Source organism: Haliaeetus leucocephalus, unplaced genomic scaffold (assembly GCF_000737465.1).
Source record: "Haliaeetus leucocephalus isolate CR32 unplaced genomic scaffold, Haliaeetus_leucocephalus-4.0 Scaffold340, whole genome shotgun sequence".
Lineage (NCBI taxonomy): Eukaryota > Metazoa > Chordata > Aves > Accipitriformes > Accipitridae > Haliaeetus > Haliaeetus leucocephalus.
The window spans coordinates 3,634,163-3,656,966 of NW_010972776.1; the positions used below are offsets into that span (position 1 = coordinate 3,634,163).

Below are 22,804 nucleotides of genomic sequence, written 5' to 3' on the forward strand. Positions count from 1 at the left end.
ACAGCCTTAACTGTAGTAGTTCTTCTAATTACTGCACTATGCCATGTTATATTATATCACATGGCATAATTTAGTGTATCTTCCTTTGTCAATGTATTAGTCATCATTTTACAAATTAGAAATCTTTTATAGGAAGGTAATTCATACTTGGACATAGTGCTAAAATGATGGAGTGATTTCCTTCTCAATCATTGATCTTTCAAACTTTTTCATTTAGCTGTATTAATCATGTTTATTAGCTAAGTGTTGTCATAAAGAATGGAATTTTTCTGTTACTTTCATATTCAATTAAAATGTTTTTTTGCTTGCTGCCTCTATCTGCTGCATCATAGTAATCTATTTACTTATTCTAATTGAAATTCTTGTTCATAAATTCAAAACAAAGTCAATACTGCAGTTACACATTTTCATAACAATCTATAATCTAATTGAAAATATGGGGTGTGCCTGAGAAGAAACTGTACTTAAAATATGTTTTTGTTCTAGAAACGTTAAATCTAACTTTTTTAAGGTGGTTTGTTTGTGGACCAGGTGTATTTCAGAATTCACTAACATGGTCTACTTAACTGCTGTTTAAAAGGAACTTGTTGTTATTCAAGTGTATAAGTGTAATACTGAAGAAAACTACAATCTGTAAAATTGCTGCAGAACACCCTCTCTTCAGAAGACCTAACAGATATTCTAGACCAAACACGAGACACGAGTGCTTAGTTCGCTAAAAACTGTGGGTTTGTTGTAGACAGTAATTACTGTGCCTAAGAGATATCTGGACTCTTTAAATTCCTGAATACTAATGATTTCCTAGGCCAACCTAATCCCTGGCTTGTTTAACCTAGGTAAGTTTAAGTGTTTCACTTAGGACATCCCCAGGATCAAACCCAGCAGTGGAGGGAAAGCTATTTAAGCTCAGAGATAACATAGCAGCAGGATAAATTGTTGTAACCTGTTCAGGGATGAATTTAAGCTAGAATGCTAGTGAGCATTGGAGGGAGGGAGTAGCAGAGCGACGCTCCAGTAAGATTAGCAGTGGTGAGAGACCTGAGGAGCCCGCAGGTAGACACCAGTTAGTCTCTGGCAGGGACTGGGTGGCCTGATTCCCTGTGATAGCAGGAGATTGTGATTCAGTGTCTCAGATGTTCCCTTTCTGCCTTGTTTACTTAATTGTGATTGATGTTTACTTGGATGATTTTATCTTTAAACATTTAGCTTGTCCTGTTTCCAGAAACTGGTGTTACGAAGGTAGGTGATGCTGAAAGTTTTTAATCATATTTTTTGCCTGATGCGTATTTATTAATTTATTTAAAAAAAAAAATCAGGTGTAGGTTTCAGGTACTTTGTTTGTGGTAGGTGCTTAGCTATGGTAAAGAGTATTAGCTCATTGCTAACCAAGCAAAATGTCTTTTAAAGAAAAGTATATGCCATTTATGGTTTGTTTGTACCCTGTTTTACAGGTGGGAGTGAATCCTCCTGGGACAAAGACAAGCTTCAGTCTCCCATTACAACGGGATCACAGCATAGCATTGGTCATCCCACACTATCAGGGCAGTCAAGCCTTGGAAGCGCGCACCCACTCAGTCCTCTCCAGCAGAATCACCTGCTCACCAACAGTATGTACTGTGCTCTTATGGGGGAAAAAAACGTACATGGAGCCCTGCTTGGAGGCTGGGCTTGCATTCCTTCCCGGCCTCCTGGAGGTGGGGGAAATGGACGGGAGACACATGAGCGACAGGAGGGTCAGTCCTCCCACTGTCTGCTGCACTTGCGCATCGTGGCCAAGCCACCCACTGGGATACAGCTGCCCTCTTTGAGTAGTCACCCACTGCTGGGTTAGGAATTGTCAGTCCTTAATTGACAGTTCCATGGCCTGGACTGAAGGGAAAAATAACCATAAAGTTGCTTAAAATTTTAGCTATGTGAGAAAATTGTCTTCCAGTTTAAAATTGCTGACCACCAAATATAAATATGAGACCCAGGAATAAATGCAGAATGTCTAGTTGAAAGTGAGCAGAAGCAATCCCTCTGCCATGTTTTGCCTTGTACCTGCCAGGTGTGGGCAAGGTCATCCGTTGAACCCAGCTATCCAAAGCAGCTGGAGTAAAAGGACACCAATAAAGTTTGGATTTGGAACTTAAAGCTCCCTTCAGATCCATCTCTTTTCCTTCCCTTAGGAAGGCGGCAGGTGGGAAGCCAGCAGTTCCCCTTCTCCTTTGCACCCACAGAGGGCAAGAAGGGAAGGGAAAGTTATTCCAAGAAAGATGTTCAGGATTAATAATTTAAAAATTAGTGAGGAGTAAAGTTAATTCTAACAGATGGTGGTGGATGAAGAATGAAAATCTCACTGTGTCTGAATTCTTGTTATTTAAGCTCTTCAAAGTTTTGAAAGTTCATTTTTGGTGTTAATTTTAATGAATGAAGGACATTTCTGGCTCCTTACACAATTGTAGGAGCAGATAGTTCCTTGCTACTTATGTAGAGCCCCAGACTTGAACAAATCAAAGCTATTGAAATGATACTTACAAAATGGGTCTGCTTTGTTCATGGGAAGGTATGGAGCTGAGCATTTTGGGTTAAGTGTCAGTAGTTGAGAAACACCAGATCAGAGGACTCAAATTCACTGTAGTTTATCCTTTCATTTTATATTCTTGCATAATTCAATACCTGTATATATTTTACATACAGGGATATTGTGTTCTTTGCTGTTAAAGAAAACTTTAAAGATATTTTATAGTAGATTTTGCAGTAGGCAAATGTCTATAGGCTATTAAAGGGTTTATTGAATGTCAGGCATTATGTCCAATGATTTGCAAGTGTAGGATATATTTTCTTCATAGTCCTCTGAAATGTTTGACGGATTGTGTCTTAAAACTGGTGATGTGCTGTTAAATTCTGTTTGTAGTTTGCATTTAGTTTGCATGTCAATTGGACTTTAAGTAGACATACAACTCAATGTGGCCAGATGGTGTCTGGGAGTTTTGGAACTCTATAGAAAGATTATTGGGCTGTTAAGGGAGATATGCAGGGGAACAAAGGCTTATGGATGTAAGCACTGAAGGGATTGTCAGTATGGTTTAAAGTGAAGGGAGATGTATGTGGGCTTTGCTTATTACCTATGATAATTAATATTGGCATGGATCATCATATAAAATATATAGTGAATCATAAGACATCACAGTTGTTGATCATGATATACTCAAGCTAAACAGAAATAGTGTGGGAGCTCAGACTATATACAATTCTGCCTTTTGTGGTGGGCGCAGTCCTGTTTTTATATTGCTATAGTCAAATTGTGGTGGAATAACATAAGCTATATCAGTCAATGATATTTTTTATTGTGGGTTCTGTCATACGCCAAAATGGTGACTGGCCTTCTCATTTAAAATAGTTATGACAGAGCCAAAGTTAAAAAACTTCTAGAAATAATTAATGTGAATAGCATGTGGTTCTGATTCTGACTAGCTATATGATTATGTTACTTACTACTTGTACCTGAATTTTTCAATGAGCATTTCTAATCTAAATTTCATTTAAAAAAATGATAACACATTTTGTCTGGCAGAATGAGTCCTATTTTTTCTGAAAAAATAATTTTGGATGCCCAAAGGTAACTATCTTCAAGTGGTCTCGCTAATGAATTCTTAAATGCAAAATAACCTGAAACAATTTTTTCAGTGAATTGGTGTCTGGGTCTTGCTTTCCATTGTAGTCATTACTAAATACTGCAAGTAATACACAGGCTGAAACAGATATTAATGAAACATGAGAATCCAGTTCTTGCTAGCAGTAACATCACCTTTTTGGCAATGTCAAGATCTGCAAGTTGGTCCAAATGAATTTCATACCTTCTTAAGTTGTTTTATATCCATAGCAGAAGACAATTTAAAGTGACTTTTTGGAAATTAAAACCTCTGGCAACAATTTTAACCTCTCATTACATGTTCCAGTTCCCAGACCTTCTGTATGGTAGTGCAGTAGTGGCTACAGTCCAACCCACAGCTTCCTGTATTCAAGAAATAGTCCTAATACAAAAATCTAGTCTCAGATTGCTGTGTATGTGAACTAATAATAGTAAGAGGACTTGGTAGGAGTATATTGTCAAATAAAATTATTAATAAATATTCATCGGATGTATTGGAAAAACATGCAAATATCTGCATGTTTTGTGGGTTTGTCTTTATTGCTGCTAATAAAGAGATCGCTGAACTGACGCACTGTTATATATTCATTTTGCTAATATTGTGCTACTTCAAAGCTGTATGTTTCTTTCCCTAATACAAACTAGACAGCCTTTTCTGGAATGCGAAGACAATTATCCTCTATGTAACATCAAAATTACGAACGCGTAATAGTATTGAGTTTGACTAGTCAGTGTTCCAGTAGAATATAGACTCTAAAAATTAAGGTTAGGGTTATAAAGTGAGGGACTGACACGTATAACCTCTGCATGCTCTCTTTTAGGGATAGACCTGCCGTTTATGATGATGCCCCACCCTCTGCTTCCCGTCAGCCTACCTCCCGCTTCGGTCGCAATGGCAATGAATCAGATGAACCACCTCAATACAATAGCTAACATGGCTGCAGCAGCCCAAATGCACAGTCCTCTTTCCAGGGCAGGGGCCTCTGTTATAAAGGTAAGAGTCATCTATGAGGCTTAGAAAAAACAGCTCTTTGTGGCTAACAAAAACATTTACAGTGACTTTCTTAAGGAAGATAACTAAGAGGCAATGAGCTTATACTTATACTGCCTATAGCACACCTGGTCTGCTGTTCCTGACAGTGCTTCAGTCTGAGGAAATACCCACGAGTACAGTCAAGAAGTTAAGATGCTCTGCCCTATCTACAAATCTGTAATGTAATTAAAAACAGATAATAACACTGACTAGAGGGTAGGAGAATAAGCAGTGCTGCATCTGTTAAAGCTCAAAAGCTATTCTAAAATGTTGTTTAAAATCAAACTTAATGTTATGCTTAAAAGAAAATGCTATAGAGCATAACACGAACTTCAGTGCGGTGCAATTCCAGAACAGGTTAATAGCAGAGAAAATCATCAGAAGTACCTTAGTGACTGTTGTCTCCAGTAGCCACACCTAAATTTCCTTCTGGCTGGGTAAAACATATTTATACTTTTGATACTCTCTTCCAAGCAGGTTGTTAAGAAAATTTCCTGCCTGTGTTGAGAGCTGAAGTCCTGCCACACACTAAAAATATGTTGAGACAAGAAATGTTCAAAGTAGAAGGATGTAGGATCAGTGTATGTGAAGGACTGGTGCTGTGGGATTCTCTAAAACACAGTGTTGTCCTCTTCTTATTGAGCAAAAATGAAAAGTTTCGTCAGTCTAACTTTTGAGTGTATTTGCATGCATGTGTGTTTCTTGTTGACAAAATTAAATTTTTGTCAGCTTTGAAAGGTAGTTATTTTAGTCCATTTTTCTTTGTTTTTAAGTATACGAGTCTATAGAGCTATCTGTTCTGCAAAGTACCTGTCTCTTTATTTTGATATTTATGATCATTTACACTCATGTATTCCCATCATACTGGAATCCCAAAGTTCTGAGTTGCCTTATTCTAATAACTTTCACTGATTTGCTGAACTTAATCTTTTGTATCTTTATTGTAAAACATCTTAATTATAAAATATAATTATTTTATCATTGAGAAAGTTACTGTTGCCAATATTACAGGCTAATTGTGAGAATAAATTAGTTAGGATTGTACTTTATCTTGTCACAGCTTGCTGCTGCAGGAAATTTTGTTTCTACATCAAGCAGGGAAAGAAACTAGTAGTACACAAGCACATGTTTGTTTTTCATACTTGTATTTACTGATACCAACATACATTCAAGAAAGAAAGCAAATCTCTCTTGTCACATTACAGTATCATAAAATATTACGTGTCTCTCTTGCTGAGGTTCTGGAGGTCTTTGTTTTTCTTCTGATTTTCTTCCTGGCCCTGAGCATCTCCAAAATTGCCTCAGGTTGTTTTTCTTCTTTACTGAGAGTCCGCTTCCAAACTAGGGCAAATGTTGTTCTTAATAGTTTGATTTTGTGTTTATTTTGTTTTCTTGGATTCTGGGAGGCTGGTAAAATTTGGGGAGTGGGGTGGTTCCCTAGTTAGAGACAATTTAGAATTGAGATCTATAAAAACTTCTTATCATCAGTGTATCTGCACAGTTGTTGACTGGGTGGGGGACATGTGCTATCTCTGATGTCCAGCTGTCCCTTAGTTAATACAAGTCACTGAATTGTTAGATATTAATTGAGGTTCTATTCGTTTCACTCAGTAACCTTTTCTATAACTGTTCAGAGACCTCTTGAGAAAACTATAACTTAAATACAGCAGTAGAATATTTGTAGCAGCAAGTAGACTGCATAAGCTTTGATTATATTTTGAATGCTGTCAGTACGTCAAAACGAGGATTGAATATGTATTTGTAAACAACACTAGTTCTTTGTAATATAAACTACAGTTTTTGCAAACGGTTAGGTTTAAGGATGCTCTTTAGCAGGCCCTTGCTGATGCTAGTTATTCATTTACAGCTATTTTTTCCCCAACACCTGCACTAGAGGATACACAATATCTCCACAGCAACAGTAGGTCTCACCAGCACTCTAGTGGGAATTATTTCCTCTACATGATGTAGAGGAAAATACACCAGTAGCTAATGTGATGGAGGTAAAGTGTGCATCCATTGCTGTGTTACTCTCACCTGTCAAGTGATGCTGCATCTTTCCCTCGTTTGTTTTGAGTGCTGAAACTGTATATTAATTTTATTACAGAGAGTGTGAAGCTCCTTTTGTCCTTCCCTTCCCTTATGTACAATCATCTAGCTCTGAATGGTGACCAGTTAAGATGAAATCCTTGTACAAAACGAAACGTGTAAAAGAAAAGCATTACTGCTGTTGTCATGTCAGCAGTATTACTTTTATTATGTGACATTATTTCAGTGCATTTAATAACTACAAAAAATTACTAGTTTTAGATAGACTGCAACTCCAGCATCATGTCGTTACTTAAAATGGGCGAAATGAATCGAATATATTGAGTATGTATCTATTTCCATACTCTGATGACTAAAATACCGCTTGGCCTGTTTTCTAGAGGTGTGAGAATCAGCTGCTTTATAAAGGTTTTGAATGAAGTCATTATGCTTTTTATATCACGTTTGCCATTTAGAAATAAGCTGTTCTACCAAGATATGCATGATCAGCAAAGTTAACATTTAGTGCTCCAGAAAGAAATGTCATAACTATGAAACTTGATTTCTTCCTGACAGGAACACCATAAATTAGGCAGGCACAATGGCCAAGCTCACAAAACCTTCTTAGCCTTCTATAATGTGATCTGATGTGATTGTAGCAGCACCCGCTAGCAGTGCTATAGCTACGGTTCTGACAGTGCCCCTGTAATAAATGCAGTCTTTAAGGCATTTACTGTGCATCTGAAAGAGTTTGCTCTGTTTGGAACTTGGCTCAAATGGTTCTGAATAATCTGTATAATTGAGGGTCTCATGGCAAAAACAGAATTTGACAGCAACACTGACTTCACCACCCTCTCTCTTCCTCTTGCATCTACTCTGCAATCCAGTTACTGGCCTAGGTTTAATATGCTTTGCCAGCCTGATCTTGAGGACCAGTCTGGGGTGGAACTTAGCTGAAGTACACTTGAATCACGGTTTAGGCTAGAAATAGTAGTGAATAAAAGTAGTGGTTTGCTGTCATCCAGTAATTTTGTTCCTGAAACTCCGAAAAATCTACTCAGTGATGATATTTTCAGGTCTTCAGAAGCAAAGTCTGGATGGGCCCTTTATACAAAAGAGAAGGGATTGTTCACTGAAGTTTGTAGAACAACTCGACTCCAGAGAGCAATAACTACGTAACGTTAAGAGTTTTATTTTACAGTGGACCTATAATGAATATCACTAATTATGTAACGAATATGACTATTAATATGCATTCACAGCATATTATACAGTTTCTCATAAAGGAGCTGTTAAGATCTGTGCTGAGAACACAAATTGAATAGAAAGCTGAAAGCACACCTAAATCTTAACAGATCATTTAAATTAAATTGGGTCCAAAGAAGTTGAGGCCTCACATGAAGAGGTGTCACAGCAAAAATGGGAATAGCTCGTCTGTTCATTGACAGTACTTTTGAACCTCAGAATTGGACCGTGCCCATATAACAGTTCTGTCCACAGTGGAATGAGCCCTCAAGTTGCTGATCCTCAGGCTACGTACAATAAAGGCATCAGGTAGTGTCATCAAGCCTAAAGTCTCGATTTATACAGATTAAGCCAGAAGGAGCTTATATGACTAAAAAAACATATTCGCTTGCAGAATTGCAGCCAAAAGGCAGGAGGGGGTGGGGGGGATGTTTGGGGCAAGAGCCGAGTTTCTGGTGCCTGACTATGTGGGTCTTTGTATATTCACTGAAAGGCCACTTTCCCAGATGTCCTTTGGAACAGGTTGGTGGGAGATACTGTCGATAGGGTGGGCTTGAGATTGTGGGAACCGAATCCAAACCAGGGGCCTTAAGGTGCTCCCTTTTGTGTTAGATATCAAAGGAGTACTGATAGTCAAGCAATGAGGCAAAATTTTATCCCAGAGGTTTGAGAGGCTCTTTTGCCCTTCTCTCCCAGTTTTTCCTTGCTTCTTGTTCTATTCACCCCACATGTTTTGCGCTGTCCTTGCTCCTCTTCCTCATGTCTCACCCTTCGTCCTCCATCTCTCTTCCTCGTTCTCTCTCCCTTTCCTTCTGGCCCTCTAACAACCTCTTCTGAGCCACTGAGAGATGTGCTTCTCCTGAGTAGGAGTATTTCTGCAAATTGGTTTCCTGCTGCCCATTTTTCTTCTACCGTCATTCCCTCATGCTTCCTGTATTCCTACTTATTCTTTTTTCTCTTATTCTTTCTACTCTTGTCCAGGTCCCGATAAGGAATAAATGGCACATGTTTTGAATGCAGCTGGAAAACCCAGAGAAAAGAAGTTTAAATGGAATAGAAATGCTTTGCTTCAAAAAACCCTCAAAATAAAGCATTTTTATTTTTGTATTTGAAATCATCTTTCTTTCAGAATTTCACCCCAATGTATTTTAGAAACAAACCAAAACCCACCCACTTCCCATCCACCCCACCACCCCCAGACACCCCACACCCCCAAAAAATGGGGATATTTTGGGTGAAATGCAATGTTTTGTTTTGGTAGGGAAACTGAAATCTTGTACTTCACATAAACTCTACACAATTTCTGTCTGAATATTTTGGTCTACTGATAAGGAGAACAAAGCATTATTTGTACAGTGTGATCTAGACATGCAGTAGAGATTTTTGAGTCTCCTTTTCTTTGTGTTCTGTTCATTTCCTTATTTCGTGGGATTGTTAAAGCATTTGTAAAGGATGTATATGACATGATTTTAAATTCCCTAAAGAGAATACAGATGGGCTGTGTAATTATTGCTGAGAGGTGCTATTTTCTGTGTGCTGTACAACTCATATTCATAATATTTACCTGACAGCCAGAAAAATGTGGCCATCTCAGAATACTCTGAAACAATTCTTCTCAGTATAAAAACATTTCTCGTTACAGAATTTATAACATTTAATTTCATAGCTCTCTGTGCATTCAATTCATTCTGAAATGTTTCCAGATTATTACAAGATTTATAAAATAAAACTTCCATAAAATTTGTGTTATTTTTCTCATTATTAGATTTATTCTGTCCCGTTTCATAGCATGTGTTTATTGCTGGCAGCTTATTGCTGAAATGGGTACTAGAATATGTTGGGGGAGTGACACATGAGACAAGAGTAGTTTAAGTTTGTTTCTTATAAGGCTAATTTTTGTGGCTGTATCTGTAGCAAAGGAGAAGTGAGTGTGCAGTTTTGTGCGGTTTTGTATCTTTTTATTCACTGATACAGAGAAACTACTACATGGGGAGATGTTCAGGTCCCTGCAAATTGCATTAAATATCCTCCTCACCTCTCCTGCTTTGAAGGCAGGCATATCCCTCTCCCTGCAATGCCAAGAATGCCTTGCTTGTTAACACCGAGACACCTAGTTGCTAGGTTAAAGAATAAGCAATGAATACTTATTTTAAACTTGCAAGTGGAAAAAATACAGTAAGAAGCAAGTACATCTCTTTTTTGCAAAGCTTGCAAGGGAATATTGTTAGGCCAAGCACATACTAGCTTTTAGTTCTGGCTCAGATCTTTTTAGTATTGGCTTAGTCATTTGCATTTGTGCTTAATAACTAATACAGTATAAAGTAGGTTAGATAGAGCATTATCATCATTAGTCCTGGAGTGCCTTTCTTTCATTCAGTAGCAGCACTGGGTGAAACAATTCATAGGAGGGGTACAAGTAGAAAGTTTCCATTGCAAGATCCTTTCCAATTTTAGTCAATATTATACTTCCAGATTCAAAGTAAAATGTAAATGTAGAATCTTAATATACGAGTGAAGGTTGCCATAGTTTTCACAGTGACTGCCAATTTAAGAAATGGTGAAGAAGGAAGCTCTTGTTTGGCTGTTTACCAATACCATCTGATTAGCTGCGGTTTTCTGTTTGGCTGAGCAGCTGGCAATTAATGAATTGATAGGAAGTAGTCACAAGGTAATGGAATTAGCAAGTGAACATCTGGTATTAAAAATCACTAAATGTAGAAGAGTTTTTATGATTTCTTAAATTTGGTGGGAAAATAATTGCCAGTTGACTACAACTGAAACAACTATATGTATGCGGTGAAAAAAATTGCATTTTAAATGGCAAAGTGCATATTTTAAGTGAATGACTACCCGATACACTGCAGAAGATGAATGGGATCCAGCTGGCTTTCAGACATACAGATCCTATCTTAGTTTTAGACCAGCTGTTTACCTTGTTCATCTCCAGTTCTTACAGCAATTGGAGATACTACAAGTAGTTCAGAAGACCAACAAGTCATCCATACTCTTTGCGTGTACCCATTTCCAGACTGAGATGATTCAAAATACAAACCTAACCACTGTTCTTTTGCCCAGAAACAGTAACTCTAACCATTGTATTTCTTGTCGGCCATTGTCCAGCATCATTTCGGATTTAGCACAGCTCCTGCTTACTGTGTCAGGATTATTCTTTTTCTTTGAGAAGTCTGCCAATTATGTATTGCTTTTCTCAATAGTGCATTAGCTTTAGAACACTATTTAAAATGTACTTGTTATTAGAATTCAATTAGTATTTCTATCAACTAAGGTCAGTTGGAAAGAAATATGTGTCTTAGTATTAACTAAAGAAAAAAATGGTTAGCAGTTCAATTCTTTGCTAACTGAAATTGTATTTTCTTATTCTTCGCTCTTTATTGAGGGTGGAATTCAGCCAGGGAGATAGGAGCAGCGATATCACAGGCATGAAATTGTGGTGTTTTGGATAGGAGGTGAGGAGGGCTGCAGCCAGTCTACTGGCTGACTGCTCCTGGCTTCACGGACCGCTCCAGAAAAATGAGATGCTGGTTTCTAGATTTTTTTTAACTGTGTAGTGCATTTTGAGAATCTGGATAGTGATTTGTTAAGCACTGGGGGATTGAGGTGTGGCACAATAAACATTCCAGTGGGGAACTAGTGTGCAAATTAACATTGGAAAATTTATTCTGCCAGAGCCTATGAACTCTGTTTTTCCAACATGGTCGTCGGCTCTGAATCTTTCTTACAGATGTCGAAAACTCTAGTCTAGATCTAAAGACAGCAGAATCCCCATTTTTCCTTCCTCTTGGTTTCAGTAGTGAGATCTGGTGAATTCCAGCTCTCCTGCTACTGCGGAGCCCCGTAGAGTACAGAAGCAGCACCTCAATTAAATACGAAATATCAAGATAAATGTCTGAATAAAATATCCAGGACTCGGACAAACTTCCAAAACCTGCTTGTCAGCAGTGAAATGCCATTAAATCCTCTAGGAACTCATTAATAGATTAACATTTGGAAGAGTAATTACAGCTAGATTAGACCTAAGAATAAAGAAAAATAAAGGAAAATCCAACAGCATCATTTCTCCAACTCTTGACACAAAATGAAGATCAATACTATGAAAAAAAAAATCAGAGGTAAGGAATTAAGGTCAAGATGATTATGTCAAAAATAGATAAGCTGTTCATATATATTTCAAATAAAACTAGTAGGGATGCAACTGTTATGTAGTGTTTCATATTATTTGTATGGAATACTACCTCACAGGGGATAGAAAAGGGATATTGAGGTGAAATCAAGGATGTATCTGGAAATTGGATGAGTTGATGACTTCAGTGCCGATAACCTAAATCAAAACTAAAATTAACAATGTCAAGCTTCGTAGCTACATTTTCTGAGCCCAAGCAAGACACTGGTCTTTAGTGAGACAGAAATATATTACCCTTCAAAAGGATTAAATACGGCAAAAGTCTTTTTTGAGAATTTATGTTACAGCTCTGTAAAGGGAAGAGAAAAGATAAGATAAAGTAGGTACTATAGTTAGATAAATAGATGAGATCTTGAGAAATGTTTTCATTTTTCAGAAGATTCTCACAATCTGTAAATTTTATATATACAATTCATTGCATTATAACCTAAAATATGAAACTCGCAAATTTATGAAATAGGAAGAAATACAAATGGAGAAAATAAGACTTTATTTAGAAATGCTTCTCTATTACTGTGAGTGTACCTACTATAGAACCAGGCTGCACAGCAGTGTGCCGGTGGGAACTGAGCTGTTTTCAAGAGGAAAAAAAAATAAAATATATGAAAAGTAACAAGGTTGTAAAATACATAGATGACAAATAAAATGAAGTCATCAATGTGTAAAAAAATGTTAAGGCTTTAGATTTGCAATTTTCCTATTTAAATGCCCTCATTGATTTGTTACAAATACTGTTAACCCTGTGTTTGGAAAATGGTGAGGACATTATCACTTGTGTTCTCATTTGTAATAAAATAGATTAACTTGCTGTGAAATTTTAACTAGGCTGAGACACAACAGTAGCTACCTAATGAACCAGAGCACATTGCTGTTAAGTAGCTAAATAGATGCATACTGATTACAGGACTGAAAAATGGATCTGTTTACTTGCAAAAAAAGTCTGTTCATGGTGTTATTCATTATAGTAGGGGAAATTCAGCATTACATTTCCACACAAACATTTAGAAATAGACAATTTCTCAATCCATATGTAGTCTTACATGATGATGCTCTATCCCCATTTGTAGCACATATGATACAGAACAAAATTCAGCTCCTTTGCTGCTTATAGGGGAAAGTGTATCTTCCCTGTATATGTAAAATTTTGTAAACGCGAAGACGTTAGATGACATAATCACCTAATTCTCTTAGGAAGTGATTCACTGTGTGATTAAGAACGACATTATTATTTGACACTTTTATTTCTGCCTGAACATTTCAAACCAAGACCCTGAGTTTGAAGACAAATTACTTGAAGCAGAGATTATTTTATAGCAAGAGACAATGGGAAATGCAGTTACCAGAAGGAGCTGGAATACTTTGCTTTTCCAAATCATCAGCTTTTGAATTACTCGGATAACTCCCATTTAAGATGACATATATGGCTGTTTGTGTGATATCTAAGTGTTAATTCATAGTCATATTTGTTCATAGTTTTTTTTGCAGAACAGTTGGCATGTCCTCTCCTTGGCTATTCATTTTCATGGTTGCAATAGACAATGAAATTTGCTTAAACTATGTACTCTTCTGTAAAAGTAATCATTTCAAAATGATATCTTAATTGTAAATTGAGTACTCTTTGTGGTAAAAAGAGAAGAAATAGTGCCAAAGAGGACTGTTAAAACTGAAATCCATGCAAATAAAATTACAGTCAGAGTTGTAGCCTGTTAGCAGAAACCTATTTGGAACCCATTATTTACACAAGGTAAAAGATACATAGTATTTATAAGCTCAGGATTGCATGTATATGATTCATCATTTATTTAGGAGAATACTTCTTGGGGTAAGAATGTGACTTCTTTTAAAAGTAAATTAATAAGCAACCCATCCACAGAGTAAGTCATGACTCTCTATTACTCTTCTGCTCATCTCAGCAACCTCTAAAACCACTCTGAAGATTGAGAAGAAGAAAACACAGGAGACTTTAAGATCAGTGATCTTGACTTTTTTCACCCAGAATTTGAAAATTTGTTTGTTTAAAGCCATTCAGTTTTCAAATTTTTAAGAACTTATGACTCAGCATAATAACATTCGTATCTGTTAAAATTTAATAAACATTTTTAATTAGCATTCAAAAATACTGCAATTAAAAGTCTCCCTTTAAGATTTATTAGTTATTGTATGTTCATTAAATAACAGATAATTAGTGGAAACAGATCCATTGAGGACTAACAGCTATGTAATAGATACACATCTGTTACATGATTTTGAGGCTCAGTTGTTATTTAATGTACAATAACTATCCTATTAAAAACACATTCAAAGCTACGTTCTCAGCTGGTGTGATTGGAATAGGCAAATGCTACCCCTTGCTATTAGGAAGATCCAATCTCACATTCCCATTGCATCATTCTCAACTGTATCTGTAAATAGGAAGATGAGTGTGGTTTAGAGAGATGGTTTTAATGGGTAACAGAATATTCTTAAAATGTCACTTACTGCCAGTGCTATTAATGAATTGCCTCAATAGGTTATGAACAGAAGCTATTATGCTAGCTATTGATCATGGAAAAACTATTAGAATCTACCATCCTCTTCCTAAAGTTATATTACTCATTTAGGATACTGTATAGGAAAAACTGTATAAAAAGTTAAGATGCTATTGAGTTTATTTTCAAAAGCACATGGTAAATTGCCACCAAGTAGCCAGACTGCATACTCCTAATGAAAAATCATTGCAAACAGGTTAGAAAGGCAGAAAAATTGCAAATTTCCTTTGAGACAACTTTTCCAGATTACACTGTAATTGTGATTTTTAATGAGGTGGGGGCAAGAGGATTGCCCTTTTTAAAAAACAGAAAGTAGTATTTCAGTTCTGAGTTTCTCCAGGGAACAGCTGATTGCCAGGGATGAGGGCAGCTCCAAAGATGCAGGTTTTGGAATTCTGTAAGTTCAAGCATCTCCTTGTTAGTGTCTCTCCATTGGATCCACACTTTAAAGGACTTGTAATAAAGGATTGAAAACACAGAAGGGATTTTAAGATAAGAATATCTAGAGTATCTCAGGCCATGATCCTTCCCTTTTAGAAGATTCTTATTTTTTGTTGGTCTTGGCAACAGGAATGAAGAGTACTGGAATTGTGAATTGAATTCAGAAAAATTATACATGTGGAGTCACTGGGTTGGAAGGGATCTCAAGTGGTCATACAATCTCTTGCCTTCCTCAAGACAGGATGAATTATTACTTATGCCACGCTTGTCTAGCCTGTTCTTAAAAGATTTTTACTGATGAAAATTCCACGGCATCTTCAGGCAGTCTGCAAGTATAGATACACAGAGCTGCATCATTTCATTTTGCTAAATTTTTATAATTTCTTATCCTTTTTTTTCTCCTTATGTAAAGTACTATGTATATTTAAGTGAGAGGTTAATATCAAAGTTTTGTGTGCAAATGTACACATAAGAATTTGCAAGCACATTCTTACTTTTGTTAGCCACTGGTGCTTTTCATGCAAAAGTGAGGTTCTTACCAGTGCCACAGCTTGTCTGAGCACTACCCTGAGAAGATATTGATGTAATTTACTCAGGTACAGATTCTAGTGGGTTTACAGATTTGACTGCATTTAGTGACAGTTTAGTCCTAATCTAAATTGTTTATTTGAGATGTGACTCATATATGTCAATTTTACTATCTGTAGATTAAAAGGAGTTTGTGAAAACAACAGGAAAGAACATTCTTTATGTTCCTATGTGTGGAAAAGTTAGCAAATAAAAAGTTACCACATTCTTTATGTTCCTATGTGTGGAAAAGCTAGAAAATAAAAAGTTACCAAGAAAAAATAAAAGGTGGCAAATGCTATGTCATGACACAGAGGATGAAAAGCTGTGCCCAGATACATTGCATGTAGAAGGCTATACTCTTTTTGGCTATTGAAGACAATACTGCTTTTTCGATGTGAATTCTGTTCACTATTTATCTCAGAAGGACCATTTGTTATTGCTGTTTTAGCCAACTTCATTTTTTCATTGAACTGCAGTGAAGTTCATGAATCAAATTGCACAGACCTTGTTTTATTTCTATTTCAAGGAAAGGATTCAAGACAGCCCTTCTCCAGCTCCATCTCTAGAAGACAGTCAGCGGCCTGGGAGCCACGCTTCCTCCCATCAGAGCAGCAGCGTGTCCAGCTCGCCGTCCCAGTTGGACAACACACCAGACAGAATTGGTTAGTGCTCTGCAGCTTCACACCCCTTCGCAGTTACTGACCTCAAGAATTTTAGAAGTTTGAGGCAAATATTTCTTTGCTGGGAAACTCAGGAAAGCACTCACTTGCTAAAAAAACCCAGAAAATTAATCACTATAGTTTGTTTTATTAGGTTCATCACTATGCAGAGCCCAGCCCCTCAGATTCATTCTGTGCCAGTATCCACGCATGCACAGGAGCTATCACCCCTTCTCTGGTATGACCAACTTTTCCTGCATGCTGGAGTAAGAAAGTGCCTTTGAAGGCACCTGGAATTGAAAAATAGCAAGATATCTTTTTCTTCACATGTGTGTCAGAAAAGTCACAGATTCTGTGATGGCTTTTCTGTTCCAAAAACCTCCTCATGCCCACACATTCCCTCATCACCATGAGGCTGAGGACTTTCTGATTTTTTTTTTTGGTCTCTCCACCACAGTTTTCTCAGCCTGTGCATTATCGATCTTGTGTTTAAAATGCTAATTCAGTCTAGAGGAAGTTTAGGTCCTATTCTTGGTGCTTCCAAGAGGGATCTAGGGCAAGTCAATTAACATCTCTTCACGTCAGTGTATGTCAACACTGTTGTCTTCACAGTGACTGGAGCCCATGCAGGCTGAGCTAGATTTAAACTACAAAAACAGTGCAGTCCACGTAAGTCAATGTAGACTTCACTCCCATCAAACAACTACTCAGCTGCTTGCTGGGATTTTGCCGTTTTGACTGGTCCATGCAGCAGCACCATGGCACTACATAGCACAGTTGGCTCTACACAAACTAGTCAATAGAACCTGAACTACTTTGCCTAAACATGTGCATACACAGGGCAGAGAGCAGAAAGTAGATTCCCCTCAGCTTTTTAATACGTAAAACAGGGCTAGGAATACACAGGACAAGAAATGCAAATTCCTATAGCAACAGTGAAAAAGGGACTTTTGTCCTCACTGTAGCTTTTGAAAGCTACTGTAACTTGTTTCAGTAATAGTAGCAGCACACACTGCAAGCCTCTGGGGTCTAGAAATGGTGCTGAAAGTTTTTTTAAAGAAAACTACGTTTTGTTTATGTTAAACCAAACATTTCTGTGTGTTGAAGTCTAATGCTTTCTGTTGTAAAGATATGTATATATACTTTGCATCTACATGAATATATATAGTTTTTACTTTTGCAATTTAAAAAAAAAAAAAGCTCTCCCTGTAATGCAGCAATGAAGCTTTTGACAAGTGTCCTCACTGGAGTAACTTTGTATTCTGTAATTGGTTAACTGCAGAGAAGGAGATGTTTTATCAAATAAGAACAAAGAAAATAGGCATCCTGAAATCATAAACTTAACACCTCTCACTGATCATGCAGATGTTAAGTAAAGAATTTCTTTCAACACTACAGTGCATTGTTTTTTCGCTGTCATCTATCAGTTTGGGTTACTATCTGTCAATCTGTATTTTTATTAAGCTTGCTGCTTTATAGATAATTACTAATACTTAAATCCTTAAATGTATTTTTCCCCAGAATGATTTCTCTGAAGTACTTCTCTAATTAGTTAATTTGAACATTTCATAAGAAATCACATTCATCTCGGTAGTAATTTGGGTTCTAACTTGGTATCTTTGTTTAATCAACTTGAGCAAATTTGCTTTTGCTGCATATTTTACGTGGCTCTAAGTGCTGAACTGGGACAGTGAAATGGTTGATTATGGGCAACAAAAATGGTCAATTGCTTTAGAACTTATATAGTATAAATAAATGTTAAAATACCAAAATATTGGCAAAGAAGAAATACAATTTAATATTTTCCACTCTTCTGACATTTTTTTACTGACAGCGTTACATAGCTGTGCGCTCTGATTTTTTTTAGCCATGCTGACCAACAGCAGGGAAGGAGAGCTCATTGATCAAGAAACTGGGACCAGCCTAAAAAAAATACAAAAGGAGAAAGGTAAAATTATGGACTGTTTTCCATCTCAGGCGTTTAATTACACTTATTATGTGTTTTATTCCTTTCTCTGGTATTCTGCATATGCAATGGCATTATATTATAAATTTAAGAGAGCTAAGTGCCTAATTGCAATGAATAATGTATCCAGTGAATTTACATGGCGTTCTTAGGAAGTGTAAACAATCAGATCTTTGCTTCTCTCTGTTTATATAGTATGGGGCTAATACTTTACCGGTCTTTTGGCTCAATTATTTATGAAGTTCCTAGCAAATATTTGATTAGTCACATGGTATTGTTTCTTTGCCTCCAGGGGATGTGTGTGCAGACTACTCTAATGCTGGTACGTAGGTCAGGGAAATAAGCCATTTTTTGTGCCTAATAAAATTACATTACCTCACAAGTAAAGAGGCAGCAAGGGAAGAAGTGACGTTTGGCCAGTAGCGATTGTCCTGTAGGCAGGGAAGTGCCTCTTCTGCTCTGTTCTCCCTGCAGTGATTGCTGGGTACTGCAGCAAGTGAATACATTGGTGTATGCAGGTAAGCCTCGGGGAGGTGTTCTAGTGGCAGAGAGCGTGTGGCATCTGTGGCTGCACGTTGAGAAAGAAACCACCATTTTGTTTCCTTGCAAATATAACAAAAAAAATAAATCATACTACTAGGTGAGAGGTTTATTCTGGCAGTACGTACAGAAAGCGCCATACAAAATGAGTGCTTGCGATAAAAGAAGATGGGATATAGTTAAAGAAATAAAAGAAAGCTGAAGATAAGTGAATACTGGAAAAATACTGCAGAGCATATACGGAGGGAGGTATTAAGGTTTCAGAGTGAAAAAGATGTGAAGGAAAAGAAAGAGAAGGGAGCGACCAAAAGAGGGGACAACATAAGCTAAATGTGCTTAGAAGTCTGCTGTAAATATGAGCATTTTATCATAAATGAAAACATAAGCTGATTTATATTTTGATTGAGGTGATTTTAATGTATTTTCTGAGAGAACTAAAAAGGCAGGTGTAGTCAATTTTATGAGCTACTCAAAAGAGAATTTGGAGGCTCCATGTGCCCTGTGGTTCCAGAGTTACATAGAATTATTTGAGCAGATTCATGATTTTGTATGATCAGCTCTATTCCTTAGACACCTGTGACTGATCCAGTCATGAGTAGGAAGAGCCTGAAACTTTCTCCTTATATTTTGGATCTTCATACTCGACTCTCTCTCTTCTTGAAAGCAGAAGAAGCTGTTTTCTATTCACTGGTTTCTCTAGGCATTTAAGCACTTTCCTCATGAACCCCAAAAGAGCCCTTTTGTGCCATTCTGAGATAATTTTCTGTCTGGATCATCATGCTTAAATCCTTCCCTCTTGACTCCTGTTGGTATTTACGGACCAACACCGGAGGCTAAGGAGTTATTAACCATACCTTCATTCCTAAGATTAAAAAGTTACGTTTCTATAGTAATTACATAGGCAGGTATTTAAGTCTGAAAGTGCAGTTGGTTTTAATTTTTTTGAACTGTGCATGGTGTCTTGCCACATGTTTAGTCATTTTTCAGCAAAACAATTCCATATCCTATGGGGTTCGAAGATGCAAATCATGTAGTTATTGGTAGTAGCAGTCGTGTCACTCAGGATGGATGAAGGAAGGTACAGTTTAAGAATCAGAAAAGACAGTAATGAAATCCCCAAAAGCATGAAAATAATTTAAACCCGACCACCTGTGAACCGAGTTCCCAGGCTCCCGTGATCATTGAACGTTCCTTGTAACATGTACAAAATGACAAAGATCCGAGGCTAACATTTTGTGTACCATAGTTCACCTTAAGATTAAAGTTGTATAGGTTTATTCATTTCTTGGTCTACATTTTTGCATTGTATTATCTTCTTTAATTGATTTCGTACTGGGAAATACATCTTCGTACATGTGTTAACTTCTGCATGCACTTAGGGGATTTTTTTAGGTTGAATTTAGTGTTCGGAGATTCACCTGCATCAGAAAAAAGTGCTTGAAAATCATGAGACATTTTAAATTATCATTTTAAACGTAGAATAATGTTTCTGGTTTTCTACTTGGTCTGCACAGGTCAAGTTTTTCTCTGAAAACGTGGGAATGAGAAATTACTTCTTTTTTCAGGTAGATGTAATTTTCAAGTAGTCCCACAGGTCCAGAACCAAAACCTTTTGATGACATTATAGTGGGACAAATGCTGAAATTTTAAAGGCACCAACATTGTATATCCAACAATTCCAAGCTGATTTTGCATTTGGCAGTGTGGCAGACCTATCTTGCAGTTCCTGTAGGAATGTCTGTTTAATAGGATACAAGCACCCAATAATTGATGGACTGCACCACTAGGACAGAGTTGATACTCTCCTTCTAAAAATCCCAGCCTGTGTGTGGTGGGCCTTTCTGTCACGCCATACAAGTCTTGTCGCTCCACAATGATTTGTCTCACTCCCGTATAGATTCTTTGTTCCTGATAGTATTATTATTCTCTTGTGTATAATTATTTTGGGCTCTGGTGCACCTCAAATATGTTGAATGTTTTTCACAGTCAGATGTGGACAGTCACTGAAGAGCGTGGTCTGTGCTGGGTTGCTCAGCAAAAAATACATGTGTGATTTGTATACAGAACGAGCTTTGTTTTTCAAAACCTGCCATTACTTTTACTAAGGCAAAATATATTTACCACGGAAAAGATTTTCAAAGTTATTAAGAAAGAATGTAGTTAAAATAAAAGTATCAACATTTATTAAGTATGACAAGTAAGCGGTTTATACAACCGTGGCAAACATATGTTTTCACATCTGTTTTGAGTAATATCATCATGATTTTAAAAATGATTTATAGCTCTGCAGGCCGTAAAATGCCAGCTTTGCTGTAAGTTGGAAGTTTTCAAACAACAAAGAAATTATTGAAGGCATATATTGAACACAGTTTTGTGTTATACACCTTGATATAACTTTACAAATCTGAGCACTCTGTAACAATTAAGATAGCAACAAATGAAAATTACGTAACTAAAATTTAGCAGTAGTACTACTTATGTGAAATCTTAGCATAAAAAACAATAAAAGTTATTGTTATAATTATAGGCAAATACGGTGATATCCCTCAGGATACACAGTTTTTGTTTTCCATGTCCCATTTTAAGTGATCTCAGTACCAGACAAAAATGTGCCACTTTGTTCTCATCAAAGTAATTTCAAGGTAATTAGGGCTGAAGAGAATAGAGCTTAACAGTTTTTCTTTAAAAGACAGTTAATATGAGGTTGTTCCAGTTATGTTGAGCTGTTTGCATATGTTGGTGGGGCAGAATTTGCAGAATTTGTGGCGCGCTCAGTGCAGAGGGGTTAGAGCCCAGTTACAGACCATACCTTTAAGCCTTTTGAAGGAGAAATGCCATTAAATCTGAATAACTCCGCATTCTTTATCATCTTTTTAGGAAGTATGGTCAGGCTTAACATTAGAGGACAACACAGTCAAACATCTTTATAGGTCTGTGGTTGGGGGGGGGGGGTTATACAAAATACATTATTATATTTTTGTCAAATGTCTTTAACCATTATGGCGCACAAGCGTTTTGCCTGTGCATCCATGTCAGGGTGTGAGTGAAAACCATATGAAGAGTAATCTGTACTTTATTTTGAAATTGCTAGTGAAAGGAAACAGAGTTAGAAAATCCCCAACAGAACATAGCCCCAAATGTTTACAGAAACTTAAAACACATATTCTTCCTGATTGTGCTTACTTGCTATGTCTGGTTTTAAGCAGTTACGTTTTACCTGAACAACTGCTCACAGAAATTAAATTTTAAATTCATCTGATTCAGTTATATATCCTGGAAAAAATCTCTATTGTATGAGAAAGGATTGTGTTTGACACAGCCCTGTATAGGCTTTACAGAAACCTCCATATGAATTCTGGCATTAGGAAGGTTAAACGAGGCAGAAAAGAATTTGGCCATGCCTTCCAGTTGGATTTAAATGCTGGTACAATTATTCTGTTTGACTGCATGACAAGAAATATTTCAAACTCCTCCTATAAAAGGCACTGGCCCAAGTCTTGCCACAGTGAAATCAATGGGAACGTTCGCGATGTCTTCAGTGGGAACAGAGTTTGGCCAAAGCCTGTTATTTTGGAAGTTTGCTCCCCGGCTAATACTGCTGGTTATTATTCCAGACGGGAATGGTGCACGCTCACGGGCTGCATGAGTGCTGTTCCTCCTCCTCCTCCTCCTCCTCCTGAGCCCTGGTGAGAGCCGGGCCCACGCCGGCCGCGTCCCTCTGCCCTGATTTCAGCGGCGTGCAGCAAGGACGGGTGGGCTCGGGGGGACCACGGCGGGCTTTGACCGGGCGTTCACATGGGTGTTGGGGGTGCTGGAGCGGCACTCCACCCCAAGCGAACCAGAGTAAAATTCCATAGGAAAACTTCATAAATGACCAGTAGCTTCAGACTTAACCATTGTTCAAGCAGTCTGAGTAGAAATAAAGGCCGTATTTGTTGAGAAAGGGATAGCGAGGAGCC

General features: G+C 37.3%; 1 protein-coding gene across 1 annotated transcript in view; it reads left to right on the forward strand.

Moving 5' to 3' along the window:
* DACH2 (dachshund family transcription factor 2) overlaps positions 1–22,804 on the forward strand; it is a gene marked incomplete at its 5' end in the record, with an annotated part of 315,957 nt that overhangs the window by 239,924 nt on the left and 53,229 nt on the right. Inside the window, 4 exons of the mRNA XM_010572538.1 lie at positions 1,452–1,607; positions 4,456–4,628; positions 16,207–16,342; positions 18,207–18,287. Coding sequence (XP_010570840.1) covers positions 1,452–1,607; positions 4,456–4,628; positions 16,207–16,342; positions 18,207–18,287 — 546 coding nt within the window. The remainder of the gene's footprint in view (positions 1–1,451; positions 1,608–4,455; positions 4,629–16,206; positions 16,343–18,206; positions 18,288–22,804) is intronic.